General features: G+C 44.7%; 1 protein-coding gene across 1 annotated transcript in view; it reads right to left on the reverse strand.

Annotated features, from left to right (window-relative positions):
- Window positions 1-3719: 3719 nt before the first annotated feature.
- NMNAT1 (nicotinamide nucleotide adenylyltransferase 1) overlaps window positions 3720-21704 on the reverse strand; it is a 51504-nt gene continuing 33519 nt past the window's right edge. Inside the window, exons 6-10 of the mRNA XM_063435688.1 lie at window positions 12476-12910; window positions 10419-10658; window positions 9012-9190; window positions 7805-7906; window positions 3720-3918 (exon numbers count right to left, since the gene is read on the reverse strand). Coding sequence (XP_063291758.1) covers window positions 3856-3918; window positions 7805-7906; window positions 9012-9190; window positions 10419-10658; window positions 12476-12910 — 1019 coding nt within the window. The 3' untranslated portion in view covers window positions 3720-3855. The remainder of the gene's footprint in view (window positions 3919-7804; window positions 7907-9011; window positions 9191-10418; window positions 10659-12475; window positions 12911-21704) is intronic.

Below are 21704 nucleotides of genomic sequence, written 5' to 3' on the forward strand. Positions count from 1 at the left end.
TGCAGTTATAATACACTGTGTGCGGGGAGACAGAGGACCTCCTTACACCATAACCTTATAGCTGCAGGTATAATACACTGTGTGAGGGGAGACAGGGGACCTCCTTACACCATAACCTTATAGCTGCAGTTATAATACACTGTGTGAATGGAGACAGGGGACATCCTTACACCATAACCTTATAGCTGCACTTATAATACACTGTGTGCAGGGAGACAGGGGACCTCCTTACACCATAACCTTATAGCTGCAGTTATAATACACTGTGTGAATGGAGACAGGGGACCTCCTTACACCATAACCTTATAGCTGCAGGTATAATACACAGTGTGCGGGGACACAGGGGGCCTCCTTACACATAACCTTATAGGTGCAGTTATAATACACTGTGTGCGGAGAGACAGGGGACCCCCTTACACCATAACCTTTATAGCTGCAGTTATAATACACTGTGTGTGGGGAGACAGGGGACCTCCTTACACCATAACCTTATAGCTGCAGTTATAATACACTGTGTGAATGGAGACAGGGGACCTCCTTACACCATAACCTTATAGCTGCAGGTATAATACACTGTGTGAATGGAGACAGGGGACATCCTGATAGCTGCAGTTATAATACACTGTGTGCAGGGAGACAGGGGACCTCCTTACACCATAACCTTATAGCTGCAGTTATAATACACTGTGTGAGGGGAGACATGGGACCTCCTTACACCATAACCTTATAGCTGCAGTTATAATACACTGTGTGCAGGGAGACAGGGGACCTCCTTACACCATAACCTTATAGCTGCAGTTATAATACACTGTGTGAATGGAGACAGGGGACATCCTTACACCATAACCTTATAGCTGCAGTTATAATACACTGTGTGAATGGAGACAGGGGATCTCCTTACACCATAACCTTATAGCTGCAGGTATAATACACTGTGTGAATGGAGACAGGGGACATCCTGATAGCTGCAGTTATAATACACTGTGTGCAGGGAGACAGGGGACCTCCTTACACCATAACCTTATAGCTGCAGTTATAATACACTGTGTGAGGGGAGACATGGGACCTCCTTACACCATAACCTTATAGCTGCAGTTATAATACACTGTGTGCAGGGAGACAGGGGACCTCCTTACACCATAACCTTATAGCTGCAGTTATAATACACTGTGTGAATGGAGACAGGGGACATCCTTACACCATAACCTTATAGCTGCAGTTATAATACACTGTGTGAATGGAGACAGGGGACCTCCTTACACCATAACCTTATAGCTGCAGGTATAATACACTGTGTGAATGGAGACAGGGGACATCCTGATAGCTGCAGTTATAATACACTGTGTGCAGGGAGACAGGGGACCTCCTTACACCATAACCTTATAGCTGCAGTTATAATACACTGTGTGAGGGGAGACATGGGACCTCCTTACACCATAACCTTATAGCTGCAGTTATAATACACTGTGTGCAGGGAGACAGGGGACCTCCTTACACCATAACCTTATAGCTGCAGGTATAATACACTGTGTGAGGGGAGACAGGGGACCTCCTTACACCATAACCTTATAGCTGCAGTTATAATACACTGTGTGAATGGAGACAGGGGACATCCTTACACCATAACCTTATAGCTGCAGTTATAATACACTGTGTGCAGGGAGACAGGGGACCTCCTTACACCATAACCTTATAGCTGCAGTTATAATACACTGTGTGAATGGAGACAGGGGACCTCCTTACACCATAACCTTATAGCTGCAGGTATAATACACAGTGTGCGGGGACACAGGGGGCCTCCTTACACATAACCTTATAGGTGCAGTTATAATACACTGTGTGCGGAGAGACAGGGGACCCCCTTACACCATAACCTTTATAGCTGCAGTTATAATACACTGTGTGTGGGGAGACAGGGGACCTCCTTACACCATAACCTTATAGCTGCAGTTATAATACACTGTGTGAATGGAGACAGGGGACCTCCTTACACCATAACCTTATAGCTGCAGGTATAATACACTGTGTGAATGGAGACAGGGGACATCCTGATAGCTGCAGTTATAATACACTGTGTGCAGGGAGACAGGGGACCTCCTTACACCATAACCTTATAGCTGCAGTTATAATACACTGTGTGAGGGGAGACATGGGACCTCCTTACACCATAACCTTATAGCTGCAGTTATAATACACTGTGTGCAGGGAGACAGGGGACCTCCTTACACCATAACCTTATAGCTGCAGTTATAATACACTGTGTGAATGGAGACAGGGGACATCCTTACACCATAACCTTATAGCTGCAGTTATAATACACTGTGTGAATGGAGACAGGGGACCTCCTTACACCATAACCTTATAGCTGCAGGTATAATACACTGTGTGAATGGAGACAGGGGACATCCTGATAGCTGCAGTTATAATACACTGTGTGCAGGGAGACAGGGGACCTCCTTACACCATAACCTTATAGCTGCAGTTATAATACACTGTGTGAGGGGAGACATGGGACCTCCTTACACCATAACCTTCTAGCTGCAGTTATAATACACTGTGTGCAGGGAGACAGGGGACCTCCTTACACCATAACCTTATAGCTGCAGTTATAATACACTGTGTGAATGGAGACAGGGGACCTCCTTACACCATAACCTTATAGCTGCAGGTATAATACACAGTGTGCGGGGAGACAGGGGACCTCCTTACACCATAACCTTATAGCTGCAGTTATAATACACTGTGTGCGGGGAGACAGGGGACCTCCTTACACCATAACCTTATAGCTGCAGTTATAATACACTGTGTGCGGAGAGACAGGGGACCTCCTTACACCATAACCTTATAGCTGCAGTTATAATACACTGTGTGCAGGGAGACAGGGGACCTCCTTACACCATAACCTTATAGCTGCAGTTATAATACACTGTGTGCGGGGAGACAAGGACAGGGTTTGGGGTGTACCTTTAAAATGAACACTGTGGAATTAGGAATACAAACCTTTATTCCAAACACTATAGTATTCTGAGCTTTTCGATTCAGGCCACCCTGAATCTAAAGAGTAAGAATGAATAAGAAAAGAAATAGTTTTAATAAATCTTCCTGTCTGCGATGTCACACAGACTCATCTTCTTATCCAATCAAATATCCCTGCAATATAAGCATTGCAATATGTCCTGAACAGCAATGATTTACATTCCAGGGTTAAAACGTTCATGGCCACTGCGTCTATATGCTTTTAACCATCTTTTATGTTCACTTTGTTACAAATCGTTTAGATCAGTGGTCCTCAAGTACCCCCTACCAGTCCAGGGATTACCCTGTCTAAAATGCTCTCTCTTCTAAAAAGACATTAGACACAGCTGGGTAATCCCTGAATACTGGACTGTTATGGGGTACTTGAGGACTGGGTTGGGAACCACTGGTTTAGATCAGAAGCGGTTATTGACGTGGAATTGGTCACCTGTTTTCAAGATAGGATCTGTATCATCCCACTAACCCCAAGACCCATCAGTGCACCTCAACACTGGAATAAAACCAGAATTAAAGACATCCAAACACTGAACTTCGAACCAGATGGTGTTATACAAGGTCATTTCAGTTTTACAGCTTTATCCCAAGTGATATTTTCCATCGAAAATTCAGTTTGTGATCAAATATCTTCCGAAAGACACCAGGCAATGTTAACTGGCTACTACAGCACAAAAAACAAATACAAGTAGAATTCTAGGTCATACTATTTGAAAAGACAAGTTTTGTAAAAATAAATATACAACAAATAATGATTAATTGATTGCATAGAAGACGGTTTTCATCACAGAACATTCTTTTACGGATGATCCGGTTACAGTTGGGTCAGGAAGTCTCTTCGACCTTCTTGTACACTTGCCTGCAGGTTTGATCTTCACAGGTAAGCTCCTAGTGGATAGAAAACCAGAGTTACACCCACAGCCCTGTCTTGTGATCCAGGTTTTACATTTTATTTCCATGTCAATCCATGTAGCATTATAGGGAATGTACAATTATTTTCTAATCTCTGGTATCTTTTTATGATTGGGATCGCACATAATCCCAACTCAGATACAAACTACAAAAAGTGCTCCCATATCTGCAGAGCTTTGAACCTGGTAGCATAGCTCTAAACATGTAACTGACAAGGAAGCAGAAAATGATCTAGAGGATGAACTTGGTAGGGGCACCAACAGGGCATTTAGAAAGCTTTTGCCAAATCCTAACCCTAAAGACCCTCAAATCCGCAACACCACTAAGCCATAAAGGCAGTAGTAGATGCAGGGTATTTAGAATAAAACTGTACTCAGTGGCAGATAACAGACAAGTTCTCCCCTCCTCTGTCCTACATCACTTGAGCTCTCCTATAAAACAATATCACATTTCTGTCTCCTCCCAATTTTAAGAACAGCTTGTTAGGGACTAGCACCATTGTATGTGTGCTGCATCTGAGAGTCAGGAGGCCACATACACACGTTTTCAGGATACCAGCTGCTATGACAACGACGGCAGAGGATCTGGGGCTGTGACGAGAGCCGGAGGTCTGTGTCCAGCCGGTAGTTACCAGTATGGTAATAAATGTGAGTCTTTACTCATCAAGCGATCTGCATATTGGTGGTGGAGGTGCAGAAACCTAAATACACCCCTGCAAAAATGGTCACCAGTGGAAGAGGCGAGAGGATCCATTTTTATTTGACCAGTCTGGTCTGCATGCATTCACTGTCTTACCATAGACATAGAAGAAAGAGCGGTCAGTCAGATATATCATATTATACTACGTCCCCAGTGCAACACACTGGAGCTTAATCTCTAAATACCAATCTAATGGTAAGACAAAACTAAAAACAAAACAACCTGCATGATTTAGCCTAGAAACCGCCAACTCACCCAGCTTAGATTGTACTGCTGGGTTCAACATTCTATGAGCACTTACTCCCCCTAGTGACACATTTCACCAGTCATAGGACAAGTCCCACAGCCGCTTGTCGTGGCCTCTCTCACCTCAGCTGTGACTTGTCATTTAGCATCACTTCTCCCACTGAGCCAGTTACTTGCATGGTGTGTGCGCAATGTGAATATTCAGCATTCATGCACACAGCCCAATTCTTTGCCTTGATCACAGAGAGGCAGACATATCAATAGTATCTTATTGTATGATCTCTAGGTCATGTCACATGAAGACCTGTTGCCAGCCAGCGGTTACATCGAAGACCCTGCTACATTATAACCGGTAGGCAAATTCTGCCATTCCAGACTATAGCTTGCATAACCCTCCACCAGAGCATCATGGGAGATGTAAGCCAGGGGCGGGCTGGGCAATTGCCCCCCAGGCCGCCCTAAATAATTCGAAAAATGGCCACTGCAGGGCCGGTCCTGGGCGCCAGGAGGAGTGGGTGCCGCGCGGAGCAGGCTGATGGCCTGTTACAGGGAGCCCAGCAGGTGGCCACTTACGGTGCCCCAGTAGCAAGGCAGAGTAGGCACCTGCTTGTCCCAGATGGCAGGTGCCTACTCTGCAGCAATATACCGGCCGGGTGAGGAAGGAGGCATGCGGCGGCGAGGGAGCTCTGCTGATGATCTTCCTGCTCCCTCGCGCGCCCTCTCTGGTGATGCCGGGAGCCGGAATATGACGTAATTCCGGCCCCGCATCACTAAACTGCGCGAGGGAGCAGAGAGGAGCAGGAATATCATGGAAGTCACTGGACCCCGGGGAAAGGACCCAGAAGACTCCTAAAGGTAGGAGCAACAAGAAATAAAATAAATTTGTGTGTGTGTCTGGAAGTGTGTGTGTGTGTAAGTGTGTGTGTGTGGGGGGTGTGTGTCTGGAAGTGTGTGTGTGTCTGTCAGGGCCGTCTTTCCGCATGGGGCCCTACCACGCTGCCCAGCATGCCCAGCCGACAGGGGAGATCCTTTGATCTCCCCTGCCGGCCAACGGAGAGGTGGCCTTGTGCTGGTGAGGGAGATCTCAATTCAATCGGGGAGAGAGGTAGCTGCCTAGGACTCAGGGCTGCAGGAGAGGCCGACCTGTAAGGCAGATCGTTCCTCCCGCAAGCAGGCTGTGTGGAGCGTTGCAGCGCATTACCATTGCAATGCTCCACACAGCATTCTGCGCGCAGGAGGACAGGAGACAGCCTGCAGCCAGACAAGCTGCAGGCTGTACAGAATTCACAACTGGACCACCAGGGCTGGCTGTGTCCCAGCCTCTTTCACCAAAGGTAAGAAGAAGGGTGGGGGGGACATATAGATTTTATTTAACGTATAGTAGTATTAAAAAACAAAAAAACATTTGCTACCTGCACCCCTCAAATACACACACAGCACCCAACACACATATAGCACTCCACACACACACACGCAGCACCCCACTCACATAGCACTCCACACACACACGCAGCACCCCACTCACATAGCACTCCACACACACACAAACACAGAACCCCACTCACATAGCACTCCACACACACAAACACAGAACCCCACTCACATAGCACTCCACACACACACAGCACACCGCACCCGTACACACAAACACATACACTGCACCCCTCACTGCAGTGTGTATGTATCCAGCCGTCTGTGTATGTATCCAGCCGTCTGTGTATGTATCCAGCCGTCTGTGTATGTATCCAGCCGTCTGTGTATGTATCCAGCCGTCTGTGTATGTATCCAGCCGTCTGTGTATGTATCCAGCCGTCTGTGTATGTATCCAGCCGTCTGTGTATGTATGTATCCAGCCGTCTGTGTATGTATGTATTCAGCGGACTGTGTATGTATGTATTCAGCGGACTGTGTATGTATTTAGCACTCTCTCTGTGTACTCAGCAGTCTGTGTGTGTGTGTCTATTCGTCAGTCTGTATGCGTGTATTCATCAGTCGTCGTGTGTATGCATTCAGCAGTCGGTGTGTGACTGCATTCAGCAGTCTGTGTGTATGTATTGAATGTATGCATTGCATTTGTTGGAGGTACTTCTAAATATAATCTTTGTTGTATCTATAATTTACATTTTTATTCCTGTAAGTTGTGTAGGCAGGGCCCCAGTGCACTGCTTTGCCCGGGGGCCCATAATGTTGTTAAGATGGCACTGGTGTCTGTCAGTGTGTGTGTGTGTCAGCAAGTGTGTCTGTCAGTGAATGTGTGTGTGTCTGCCTGTCGGTGTGTGTGTGTATGTGTCTGCCTGTCAGTGAGTGTTTGTCAGGGTTTGTGTGTGTATGTTATTGAGAGTGAGTGCCAGTGTGTCAGCAGGGCCAGCCTTTGAGGTATGCAAGCTGTGGGGTCATGTAGGGCGCAATAACAACAGAGGCGCCCGGCGGCCAACACAGCTCACAAGTTTTGGACACCAGCATATTTAATTTAAACGATTCCCTGGTGGTCCATTGGTGCGCACCAGCAGTAGGTGCAGTCAGATCATATCCCTTGTGGTTCCGGTGCTCAGTTAGTGAGTCAGAGCACAGGCTCAGATATTCTCAGCCTGCGCTCTAACAACATTGAAAGTCGGAGCCGCGAAGGAGTGGGTATGGCAAAGAGCTACTAATTAGCATAATATCAATATCCGTTATAAAACCAGGAAAAGGTGGCCATGGATGGTGAGCTGATTCAGGGGTGCAATGGGCCACTTCACTGGATTTGCCCCCCAGACCTGAGGCTGCCAGCCCTCCCCTGATGTAAGCCATAGTATGTGGCGTTAAATGGAGATGCAGTTTGTGCTCCAAAGCAAAATGAACGTTACAGTTCATCAATATGCACAGACTCATCAACATTACAAGCTAGCAAGATAAGGATAAAATTCCTGATTCATACCAAATGCAGCTCATCACCGTCGAGCCAGTGTACCCATCCCCGGTTCTTTTTTTCACCAGTTTGCACGCAAACAAGCCGTCCATTATCCCAGGATACAAGACTCTGAGGAAAGAGATCTTGATATTAGAGACATCTTTAACTCCTTAAAAAGACTGATGATGGTTTAAACATTAAGCACTTACATACACTTTAAAGATCCACTAAATATTACCACAAGGTTGTATAAAACTGACAGAGTTAAAGGGACACTGAAAGCACAGTAATGGCTTCATCTTAGTGAAGTGGTTCTAGTGTCTGGAGCCTCCTGGTGTTATCCTTGCATTTTGTGCTGCTTGGGCTAATGAGGAAGGATTACCCTGAACAGCAATTGGCGGATGTGATTGTCTGAGAATGTCAGCGGTCCCCTTTTAGCCGATCACAGCGGCCATTGTTGGAATCTATCGAAAGAAGCGAGTAATCTCTGCTTCAGGAAATGTTTACATCAGTTCTCTGAAGGGAGAATTTGAAGTGAGCTTTAAATCTGAGGCAAAGATTGCCGAACTGAAAGCACAGCTAACAAGGAGAATATACAAAGTTTGGCTATTCCGACGGTCAAATAAAAAACTTCCCATACTAATCTAGTTCCAAATATTTGAGGGATGTTTTCTTCAGGACTTTAAAGGCAACATTTTATCCCTTTCCCTTGAGACAATGACCTTTTACTAACTCACAATGTCACACTGGCCTCTAGAGCTAGTTCAGTGACATTACAAACCACATTCTCTGCCATTATTTGTTCAATTTGAAGAAATTCTCATTTCTACTACATATTCCAGCTTTTATTTAGCTTGAGCTATTTTTATTAAGAAAAACAAATAATAACAATAAAAGTTTGCACATGGCCCGAATACTGGATTCTATCTGTGGTTTGAAAACAGAGTCCCTTTACTTTTTAAAATGGGTCCAAAGTGTTTTTTTGTTTTTTTAGTTTTCTAGTGTAATCCCAGCAACCGTCCACAGTAATTAGTGACCCAGGACACAGAGACAGTGTCTAGTCATTTATTAAGCAAGTGACGATTTTTTACCATTGGTCCCGGGGGAATGGAGGTTGAACATCTCTGGATTACAGTGGGCGTACATCAACAGGCAACTCCAGAATACATAAAGAAATCTACAAACATTGCCCAAACCAAAAACCACCAAGGGCCTTTTGCCATCTGTGCCACACCTTAAGCTTCCGATTATCCATGCCTTTCGTGTCCTCTTCAAATTCTTGCCCAACTGTGAAGCTAATCATGTAATTCCGTAAACTGCTTATTGTTCGGATTGTAAACACGTCACCATTTTGTTCTATCACTTTTTGAGGCTTCAGTAGTTTTGCCATTTTCCGTACAACAAAATCTATACCTGGGGTAAGAGGAAAAATAGAAGTTACTTGGTCATCCTACAACATCTGAAAGAAGTGTCTAATGGAAACGATACCAGAGGGGAAGATTTAATTACATTGCATAATTATACTCCTATGGACATAGTGACAGAAGCGATTAGCTAGTGAGTCCTTCAATTCTTCAACAGCCATAGTCTCACGCAAGATTCTCCCATAGGAAACGAGCATGACGCCCCTACACCTCTAGAGAAATACAGACACGACAACAGGAGCATAATTCAACTGCGTTCTTATGAAAACGCGGTCATCACTGTATTGCTATAGCGATGTTGAGATTTAAAAAAAAACTCACAGCAGTTTTAAATTTATACATCCTTGCACCTTAAATTATTAAATCAACGTATATTGTCGAAGACCTTTAAATTTGAAACTTCAATAAAATTATGAATTTTAAACAAGGTTTTTAAAAAAGGAACTAAATTAAGCTGAAATGGATCTGTAAATTTTGTATACCCTCCACTATATATTACACACACACAAATAAATAAAAATATATAAACAGGACAAACTCAGACATAATGCCAGGGTTTTTAACTACTATCACCAAGTTTCCTTCCTGGTAAAAAGTTTTATAAATAAAATTTCAATACATAAGGGAAGAGAAACACTTCTAACAACAAGACAGGTATTTATAAATGTGTACTAAGTAACAATACAATACATTTAATGGTGGCAAATGGAAACTAAAAGGAATATTAAACTAATGTTGGGAAATGTTTCACCTGTTTTGGCAAAAGTTTACAATTCAGCTCTTAAGTCTCTACAATTTCAACATTTAGTGAATGAAACCCACAGGATGGAATATCAGTCTGTGCAGTCACAGTAACATTTGAATTTATTGTAAGAGCCCAAATAGATGCATTGTCAAATACACCCAACATTTAAAGGGACAATTCGCCACCTTACTGCCAGGGACAGACCCACTATATATTGATTCATATTCTGATATACCAGCTTTGAAGATGAATTCATTAGGGGATTTAAATAGCATAAAATGAAAGCAATGTGTGTTAATATCAGCTAGCAGCCTCCAAAAAACATCTAAGGCTTCCAAGCAATGCCATGATGCTACGTTTAGTTATGTATATATTTAATGTCAGATTTGGTAGTGCCTTACATATCCACAAGCAGAGTTTGCCATTCTGTCTAACTGCATTTATTTCAGATACACATAGTTGTTTGTCTTACCCAGACTTTGCATGAAGCCCTCAAGATTTTCATTGCTTATCATATTCCATGTGCCATTGTAATCTGGAGGAGCCATGTGGGGACCAGAGATGGAGGCGAGAAGGTTCTGATTGGAGTTGGCAGCTGATGTTAAATATGATGAGCAAAGTGTGTTTCCCCAGCCAGTTTTATTTGGACTCTGGAGGAGTGTCTCATATCCTTGATGGGAGGGAGGACTTCCAAACACAGCTTGCTCAATGTTTTAACCTATTCTTCTAACTTAGAAACAGGTTTTCTGTAAAGCATAAAAAGGAACTTAAAAAAAATGTATACAATGTATCGCAGAAACTGCAAAAGGAATTGCTAAAATAGCTGTGACTATATCCGAGTCGGAGAGTTTATCTTTATCATTGAGTTTTGCCTAATTATACAATTCGGTTTTCACTGCACTCTGGAGTTTATTGAGCATACTACACAGGGTTCTTATTACAGGGGTGGTATATGGGAAGTAACCCTGGGAGACAAACATGCTTATTTACTAAATTCAAAATGATTGGGAATTTCAATGAGAAGGCCAAACTAGTCAAACTGGAGACTAGGAGACATTTTCCACTTTGGCTTTTTTAGCCTTAAACTTGAAATTCACTTTGAATCCCTGACAATTCTCACTTTACTAAATACGCCAGTGAAGCTAAAGGAACATTTTCGTGTTAGGGATATAAAGATGATATTTCTCTGCCCCCGCGGCTACCACCCAGCAATGTAAAGGGATAAATAACCCTTTATTCACTTAATCCATTGCTGATGTCGATAGGCACTGGGTCATGCTGCGCATCCTCTGACGTCAGCCGATGGGGGGCCTCATTTTTTTTGTCAATCTTTCTTTTATTAAGGCATGTGAGTTGGGTTACAGAATAAAGAAAGGGAAATGTACGAGTTGAATACAAGATAGGGCTATCACAGCAGTGATTAACATTTCCTAGATAGTAATGCCTCATTTTTTGTAAATAGCCAGAATTTAACCCCTTAAGGACACATGACGTGTGTGACATGTCATGATTCCCTTTTATTCCAGAAGTTTGGTCCTTAAGGGGTTAAACACGCTAAACTGTTGCGTTTGGTAGGTAAGACATGAATAGGTGCACAGGATTAAAACATTAGTAGGCATGCTATATAATACCAGTGTGGATGTTAACTGGAGTTAGGATGTGTACACAGGGCTAGCTAATACGTAAGACTGTCTGAGCGGACATATCAAACAGTATAGTCGCTATACCACTAGGTGCTGGGCCAGGAGACCTCCTGCGGTGAGTGTTAGTGGCTATACCAAGCTTGGTTAACTCGCTTGAGTTTAGTAAATTATCCCCTGTATAGCAGTGGAAAGACATGCATTTGTGTGGAGAAGAATGTCCGGTTAGTATGTTACAGGTGAGTCCACGGTATCTACTAGCTTTGTGTAAACAGGCATAACAGGAACATAGGCATACTAATCATGCACAAACAATCCGTCTATGGCTTCAAGAGCACTGTATAATTTTATTGTTCGACATCAGAGGGAATCAGGCTAGACTACTCTGATCTAGTGAACAGGTTTGGCGTGGCTTTAGCCTGAGCTGTTTATAGTGGTTCAACTAATTATGTGGCTAGTCATTTATGTGGGTAGAATGCTCTGCTGGACATGTGTAGCTCAGTGTAATGACACGAGCGGTACTCTATAAACTGTGTGAGTTACTGCCAAAGTTGTGAGCATGGTAAGAAGTTTAGCTTTATGATTACACCTTGCTATGCTTGTCTGTCTGAAATGAGTGTGGTAAATATAAGTAAAATAAAACAGGCTTTAACAATATATTTAGAGTCAATGATTGCTGAGAGCCAGGGTGATGCATCTCTGTGAGAGAAGGTGGCATGCAGCTACATTGTGTCGTGTCTTTGGCTTGCCTCTCTCACTCCTCTGGCCGTCTTTCACCTAATACCTGTGCTGACCGTCTAAGTCAAGTATGGAGACAGTTCCCGGGCAGTCCAAGTTAGGCCGCACTGTCAGCCCCAGGCCGTCTCCAGAGCCTCTGTGCGGATCATACTTCTCCGGTTTCCCATGTCACCGTGAGCACAGTCTCGGTAAAGCGCTTTCGCCGCTTGAGCTTGTGGTTGCTCCTGCCGAGGATGTGGGTCATGCACCCGGGTTGACCTCCTTTGGGCTCTCTGCCCTGAAAAGCGGTAGCAAGCGTTGGGCGACTCGGGACAGGATGTGGCTTTTAGGCTGGCCCTCTTCTCCTCTGGCTTTTGTGGTCTGGGGGCTGGTCGAGTGCTCCGAGGCCTACCAGTCTCGTAGTTCAGACGGCCGGGAGGCGATTTCCGCCGCTCCTCGATCTTCTTCCGCTTCCCCTGAGTCTGTGCCCCTCTGCGCCACAGCTTCTGCCAGAAGTCGCTGAAGAGTGCGTCCAGCCGCTGTTCGAAATTTTCCAGCAGGCCATGTGTCATCCTAGTCAGTACCACAGTCGCCATCTTGGCTCTGGCTATGGGACAGTGCGTTGTATCAGGATCGGGTAAGTTCCCTGGTTCCTCTCATCGTCTCAAGGAAAAGCCTGTTAGCTTATTAATTGTGCCGGGATATCCCTCACTGGAGTGGGGCGGGAGGGGTGGGGGGGAAACAGGAGTCCTAAGCGCTTCAGCGTTTTCCTGCAGGACATCTCACGGGGAGGTCGGCCCCCTCTCCCATGCTTGCATCCGCATCCGCTGGTAGGCCGCAATTCGTTGTCGGTTTTAGAATGCTTCTCCGAGCACGGCAATCCACCCAGTCGATTCTCGGTGTATACATCGTTACTCAGCTGCACCAATTTAGTAATTTTGCCATGATATGCCAAAAATAAGTTGCTTATTTGCGTGTTCCTGCTCGGAGCTCTTGTGTAGTGCGACCAGTCTGCCCGATGGGGGGCCTAATGCCCAAAAATAAAGCATTGTCTCAACGCTTTCCTGTGGGTGTTTCCTTGACCTTGGTCTAGACACTGCAATGTAAACATTCCAATTTCTCTTAAACTGCAATGTTTTACATTGCATGACTAGGGGGCAAAGGGACACTGCACCCAGACCATTTTTAGTCAGACGAGGTGGTCTGGGTGCCTCTTTAATCTTTTCCCTTTACAATGATCACTGTTACAGGATGTTCCAGGATACCGCAGGAAGTGAAAAAGTAACTGTCAATAGCTTCCCCCAAGGATGCAAAATCCAACATGTTTTCCTGAATATAACTTTTTATCTTGCTGAGGCTGTAAGGCAGTAAATGCTCCTAATATATGTATGATTGGTAAAAGTCTTACAGGGTTATTCACAAAAGTGAAAATTACCAGGAATTAAAATTTAAGGCCAAAATGAAAAAAGACTGACTTGGAGAGGCCTAAAATTCCAACCTCACTTTGAATTCCTGACAATACACAATTTGGTCCCAATATAAAATCAATTAAGTAATCATGACAGTTCAAATCTTAATTCACTTATTTTAACGGCAGTGCACAAATTCCAAGACCAGCCCGACAGAATGCTACTGTGGCTTACAAAAAAAGAATGATCTGGGAACCTTGGAGGGGAACACATGAGGCCTCTCTGCCTACGGGTGTCTGGGTCATTGAGACTCTCTCCAGGGAATGAGGCACAGACCATGTTTACTGTACTAAATGCAGTCACTGCATGTCCATGAACTTTAATTCTCCATCCTAGCACAGACCCTGATTTGTTTTACAGTGGGAGGAGGAGAGCGAGCATTAACCTTCCACACACATTAATGTAGGCACAGCGTCAGGCCACAGACTGCAAAGTGAACTCGGTATTTGTTTGACCTGCTAAATGTTCGGACTGGCAATGAACCCACGGAGTGTGAGGGTGGGAATGGCATTGTGTTACAGTGACCCAGTAAGAGGACTCTTTGCTGAAAGGATTGCACCACGTTAGATCATATCACACTCACAGAGAATTTAATATCAGTTGTTAAGGTCAGATGAGAGAAGCCTTGCCAGACATGTTTTATTGTAGATATATTACTTTAACTTGCTGCATAGCAGTGTAGGAAAAGTCATGTCCTATATGATCAAGTAATCAGTTACAGTTAATTCACTTTTAAATAATTGATTTCTCTCCTGTAGTGTGTGCTTTCAGAATATACTGACTACCAGGATTAAAGGGACACGGCAGGCACCCAGACCACTTCAGCTCATTTGGTGCAATGTCCCTTGTCCCTTAACCCCACAGTGGTAATAATTACCTCTGATGGTTAACTCCTCCTCTAGTGGCTGTCTACCAGACAGCCACTAGAGGGACTTCCTGTATCGAAACAGGACCTTTAGTCCATTATCTGACACTGGACGTCCTCACGCTCTGCATGAGGACCTCCAGCGTCAGATTTCTTCCCATAGGAAAGCATTGATTAATGCTTTCCTATGGGAAAATCCTGTTGCGAGCGCTGCCAGTGCCGAGAATGCGCATTAGGTATCCCCCGTCGGCTGACGTCGGCGGGATAGGAGCGTGGGCAGAGCCTAAACCCAGCGCTGGATTCAGGTAAGTGACTGAAGGGGTTTTAACCAGTTCAGCACTGTGGGAGGAGGGGCACGAGGGAGGGAGGCACTGCAGGAGCCTATAGTGCCAGGAAAATGGTTTACGAATAGACCAATGTCCAGGAATCCATGGTAGATCTAGCAATATATACATACACACTCAAATATCCACACGGCCCCAATATGTGCTGTCCATAGGAGACCTGACCAAATGGTGACTCCAGTGCCAGTGTGACTCCCAGGCTAACTAGGCAGCCGCCTAGGGCGCACCGGTCTGTGGGGGAGGCCCATTCTCTGGGTGACCGAAAGGAGAGCACAGCACAGTGCTCCCATCCTGACAGTCATACCAGGTAGCGGTTTTTAGATTATCTTCTGCGTCTCCTACCCGGTCTGACAGGAAGTACTCACTGAGAGCACCGCACAGCTTCCTGTCAGTCCATGTAGAGGAAACCGAAGCTCCTCTACTGCGGTCCAAGGCTTGGTCATGCTGCAATGAGAGAGGTGAGATGGCACGAGGGGGAAGACCATAAAGGAGCAGGAAGGTATAAAGAGATACACAGAGGGCTTTGGGGACAAAGATACACAGTGAGTCTGGGGAGAACAAAGACACACAAAGGGGCTGGGGGGACAAAGATACACAGTGAGTCTGGGGAGAACAAAGACACACAAAGGGGCTGGGGGGACAAAGAGACACACAAAGGGGCTGGGGTGACAAAGAGACACACAGTTTCAGCTTGAAGGTGCTTTCCTCCTTCCCTCCCTCACAATAAAATTGCTAGCGCTTTGAGTTGGCAAAACGGTCCAATCATATGGCCCCCTGTGTCATCAGCAGGGTTGTGTATTTCAGGTAAGTAAATATTCTTTTGCATGTTTTACTTCAAATGAAGCGGAGTTACCTTTTCAAGCCCAAGTTGTAACAAGCTGATCTGGTTAATAATATGTCCACAGCCTCTTGTTTCCTTTTTTGGTCTGTCTCTTTGCATGTTCCACTGAATATCATTCTGATGGTTTCCCTTTCTTAGATAAACGTAAATGGCTACTTTGTTAATAGTGGGATTATCATAAACTAAGGGTCACTCCAGGGAACCACGCATGTGGAACAAGTAGTTGAGGTTACAGATAGTTGTGCTAGGAGGTTTTTTTTTAATATATAAAAGTTTTGTTTTGGGGGGCAGAGCCTGACAGTGAACCGAGATGGCTGCTTAATTTTGTTCTCATCCGAATTCGTCTAGTGGTTCAAAAGATAGATCGAAGTCCTTTGTGACTATAATATGTGCAATGCGATGATATGCCTGTTTGCCTATCTTGAAATATCTTGTCTTTCTATTACTGTTACTAATGACTAATTATTCCCTCTTCTATCGCTATTGTGTATAACTAATCTCTGCATATCTATCCTATTATCAAGCTATATGTATAACTGAGTGCTCGCATACGCCTGTTCTTGTTGTTGGGACAAGACCATTCATTGTATACATCTAGCACTGCAAAAATACAAATTTACAACAACAAAAAAAGCTTTTGTTTCATTTAATAAAATTCATTTTATTTAAGAATTGTTTTGTTCTATAAGTTGTAGGTTTTCCTAACTTGTAGTACTCTGCCAACCTTATTACTCTAAAAATTCTGATTTCCATAATGCCACGACTTTACAGGGATTTGTAGCACCGTAGTGGTGCTATTAAATTTCTACAGCAAAAAGCCAAAAACTAAACTACAACACCCGAAATCCTCACTGCCTAAAGGAAAGACTAAGCAGAGCTATAGAAATGTAAAGAAGAACTTAGTACTTATGTTATTAAATCAGTAGATGTCATGTAAGTATAAAACGTATCTCCTCTGCTATGCCACAACGAATGCAGGGACTTCGAAAACGTGCTTTTTATTATTGGTTGTTGTGTTTTGCACTTGTTAAAAGCATTCAAAACAAAAGGTGTGTTACTTTACATAATTATCTACATGGGGTACATGGGGTTCAAAATCCCGTTTACAGACACGAACAGTAAGACAGAAGGATATTGGTATAGCGAGAAGTCACGTCTCTGAATATCAGGACAGTTGGCAAGGATGAAATAGGACTATGACGCTTTGCCATTATAAAGAATAAACGTTTCTATTTATTTCCTGTATTTTTAGTACAGGCTTCTGATTGGTAAGTGGACAAGAATCAGTCCATTTCCTATTGATTAGCAAGAAATGCCAAAGACAGACGGCCATTGTTCAGTTAATATCAAAGTGACGGCCTCCTGTAATGAAGGAAAACAGTTCACAAAAAATAAATATTGTTTGTTTGAATTCATTCATGACACCATGCAGCTTTGAGCCAAAATAATTCACGCAGATTTTACACAATGAGAGCACACTTGTTTTAACTGTGTAATACTGAATCGTCAGGAACCCCTGCAAGGCTAGCTCTGGACTTTTTACTTTGGAAGATTATTTATAAAGCGCCAACATATGCCGCAGCACTGTGCAATAAAAGAAAATACAAGTTACAAGTAACTTCACAATAAACAATACGAAAGACCATGCTTATCTGGAATATTTGGTGGGGCTGTGAAAATAATAATATCAAAGACAGGAAAAGGGAAGAAAAGATATAATTTGGGTGGATCAGAGGAAAGCGGATAAAAAAGGAGGAGGAGGAAATATGAATGAGAGAAGCAGCAGAGGCCCGTGAGAAAAGTTCACGTGTGAGTCTAAAGCCTTTCTGAATACATTTTAATTTTTTCCAAGATTGAATTACATTGGTTTCATTATCACTACAGTAAATATCAGCTGATTATCTTGCATGATTAGAGATGATACAAATAGGAACATATGGGTTTATAACTTCCAAAAGTCAGTACAGCAATAGTTTCCCCATAAATCCACAAGAAGCGCTCTCTAACTGAAGAAGAAACTTAGTCTGGTTGTGCAGAGAAAATAAATAGGAAAGCGTTCTCGAGTGAAAGGAAGCTGCCATTACCCCCCCCAGTCCTCCCCATCAGCAATTCTCAATCAGTTTTCAGCATACGAATGATTTGCCATTTGCCGAAGTCGATCTCTATGTGAAGTTAGTGCTTGTGATACACTCCCATCAACCCTGCTACTAAAAGCTACGGGTCACCACCAGGAATGGTTGATAAGGAAGAGCCAAATTCAGGTGTCAGTAAACACAGACAGGAATATCTGTGCAGGACAGAAAGGGCAGGGATTACACAAACTGCTGAAACTAGTCCTGTAGCTAAGGTGAGCTAGATTTGTCATACCACCCAAAAATATGCAAAAAGATTGTCAATGAAGTGGTTTATTAATGGCTCAAAACAAAGAGTATGATACAACATTTATTTGAAATATCCCTGTCTCCCCAGTAAGCAAGGCAGCGGTAAAACACCAAACCCCACAGCATTTCTACGGATTAAATCATTTCTCTATTTGTGCTATATTGGAAGGCTTGGCCTGAAGTTGTGGGAAGGGCTTATGGACCTTTCAAAGGGACTCATCCAGGGCCAGATTAAGAGCCCAGTGGGCTCACATAATCAGAACTGCCGAAAGGGGCGAACATACCCAAAAAGGGGGCATGTCTGTGTCCCCATGTCTACCAGTCCCTTAGTGTCTGTGTCCCCATGTCTCCCAGTGTCCCCATGTCACTAGGACACTAGGGGACATTGAGAGACATTGGGACACTGGGACATATGGGGACACTAAGATACTAGGGAACACTAGAAGACCTGGGGACACAGACTCTTGGGGAAATTGGGAGACATAGGGACACTCAGGGCCGGCCTTAGGGGTGTGCGAGCTGTGCGGCCGCACAGGGCGCCATGGAGCAGGGGGCGCCGTGGATTTAAAAAAAAAAAAAAATATATATTTTTTTTTACAATTTGCAGCGGGGGCGGAGCTTACCGTGCAGCGGGGGCGGAGCTAAAAGCGCCGGAAAACTGCTGCAGGGGAAGCAGGAAGGAGTCCCTGCTTCCCCACCAAACAGTCACCAGGAGCTGCACTGCCTCCACAATGAACTCCACAGGTAACTGTGGGATTGTCAGGTGAGTGTGACTCTCTGCCTGTGTTTACTACTGTCTGTGTGTGTATGACTGTCTGCCTGTGTGTGTCTGTGTGTATGACTGTCTGCCTGTGTGTGTCTGTGTATGACTGTCTGCCTGTGTGTGTATGACTGTCTGCCTCTGTGTGTGTCTGTGTGTATGACTGTCTGCCTCTGTGTGTGTCTGTCTGTATTACTGTCTGCCTCTGTGTGTGTCTGTGTGTATTACTGTCTGTCTGTGTGTATGACTGACTGTCTGCCTGTGTGTGTGAGACTGTCTGCCTGTGTGTGTGTGTGACTGTCTGCCTGTGTGTGTGTGTGTGACTGTCTGCCTGTGTGTGTGTGTGTGTGTGTGACTGTCTGCCTGTGTGTGTGTGTGTGTGTGTGTGTGACTGTCTGCCTGTGTGTGTGTGTGTGTATATGACTGTCTGCCACTGTGTATCTGTGTGTATTACTGTCTGCCTCTGTGTGTGTCTGTGTGTATTACTGTCTGTGTCTGTGTGTATGACTGACTGTCTGCCTTTGTGTGTGTATGACTGTCTGCCTGTGTGTGTGTGTGGATGTCTTCCTGTGTGTGTGTATGGCCGTCTGACTCTGTGTGTGTGTGTGTGTATCACACATAGCATACATATCACAGTCATCACACCTACTATCACATACACAGACAACACAAACATTACAGCATACATGGATGACGGGGGGTAGGGGGGGGCGCTGTGAAGATTTTTCGCACAGGGCGTCAAAATGCCTAAGGCCGGCCCTGGGGACACTGGGTGACTTTGGGACACGAGGGGCACTGTGTTATATATAGACTTACTGTTATAGACTTGATAAAGACCTGCTTGATAAAGACCTTGATAAAAACCTGCTTAAATCTATCACAGTGAGTGCCTGAGACTAGGGGACACTGAGAGACTATGGGACACAGACACTAGGGACACAGAGAGACAATAGGGACACTGAGAGACACTAGGGACATTGGCTGGGAGACATGGGGACTCTGAGATACTAGGGGCCACTGGGAGACATGGGGCCACTGTGTCCCTAGTGTCTCAGGGTCCCCATGTTCCCCAGTGTCCCTATGTCTCCCAGTGTCCCCAAGTCTAAGTGTCCCCAAGTCTCACAGGCTCGGAGCTGCTGTCTGGACTCTCTGTGCAGAGCTGCTCCCTGCGGATTAGTGAGTAGAGAGAGGCAGAAAGGAAGATGCTGTAACTTCCTATCCCTGCCTCTCTCCACACAAACAGCGACCCCTACTGGCTGGCGCTGGTTTTGCAGAATAATCTCTGTTTATACTGAGATAGACATTTGTATTGCCGGTTTTACTGCAATACCTGCACCAGCTAGGCAGCCTCAAATACCTAAGAAATACTTCTGAGAAATACCTGGCAACCATTAGAAATACATGAGAAATACCTGGAAACCCTACGAGTAGTGTGTTTAAATCAATGGGCCTATTCCATGGGCCTGGGCCTGGAGCTGCAGCTCCATCAGCCCCTATGTTAATCCGGCCCTGGACTCATCCCTTCCCTACCCAACCGTGATTGCTCTGACGAACTGCAGGCTGATGAGACTGTATGGTTCAGTACAGAACCATCTACTTTCAGTTCAAAGGTCATCAACACAAACTGCCTAAATTCCAAACAAGTTAGTCCTGGCCTAGTGTGGCCCACGCAAGTATTTGTTTTACCTCACTATAATAAACAACAGCTGCCTCACTAGAAGCTCATGTGGCAGCGATGCCTCATTCTGAATGCTATATGTGGCAGCGATGCCTCATTCTGATTACTGTATTTGGCACGGATGTCTCCTTGGGTTTACTGTATGTGAAAGCGATGCCTCCTTCTTATTACTGTATGTGGCAGCGATGCCTCATGCTGATTACTGTATTTGGCAGCGATGCCTCATTCTGCTCACTGTATGTGGCAGCGATGCCTCATTCTGATTACTATATGTGGCAGCGATGCCTCATTCTGCTTGCTGTATCTGGCAGCGATGCCTCATTCTGCTTACTGTATTTGCCAGCGATGCCTCATTCTGCTTACTGTATGTGGCAGCGATGCCTCATTCTGCTTACTGTATTTGGCAGCGATGCCTCATTCTGCTCACTGTATGTGGCAGTGATGCATCATGCTGCTTACTGTATTTGGCAGCGACGCCTCATTCTGCTTACTATATGTGGCAGCGATGCCTCATTCTGCTCACTGTATGTGGCAGCGATGCCTCATTCTGATTACTATATCTAGCAGCGATGCCTCATTCTGCTTGCTGTATCTGGCAGCGATGCCTCATGCTGATTACTGTATTTGGCAGCGATACCTCATGCTGCTTACTGTATGTGGCATCGATGCCTCATTCTGCTTACTGTATGTGGCAGCGATGCCTCATTCTTATTACTGTATGGGGCAGCGATGCTTCATTCTGCTTACTGTATTTGGCAGCGATGCCTCATTCTGTTCACTGTATGTGGCAGCGATGCCTCATTCTGCTTACTATATGTGGCAGCGATGCCTCATTCTGCTTACTATATGTGGCAGCGATGCCTCATTCTGCTTACTGTATTTGGCACGGATGTCTCCTTGGGTTTACTGTATGTGGCAGCGATGCCTCATTCTGATTACTATATGTGGCAGCGATGCCTCATTCTGCTTACTGTATTTGGCAGCGATGCCTCATTCTGCTTACTGTATGTGGCAGCGATGCCTCATTCTGCTTACTGTATGTGGCAGCGATGCCTCATTCTGC

Source organism: Pelobates fuscus, chromosome 11, assembly GCF_036172605.1.
Source record: "Pelobates fuscus isolate aPelFus1 chromosome 11, aPelFus1.pri, whole genome shotgun sequence".
NCBI classification, from domain to species: domain Eukaryota; kingdom Metazoa; phylum Chordata; class Amphibia; order Anura; family Pelobatidae; genus Pelobates; species Pelobates fuscus.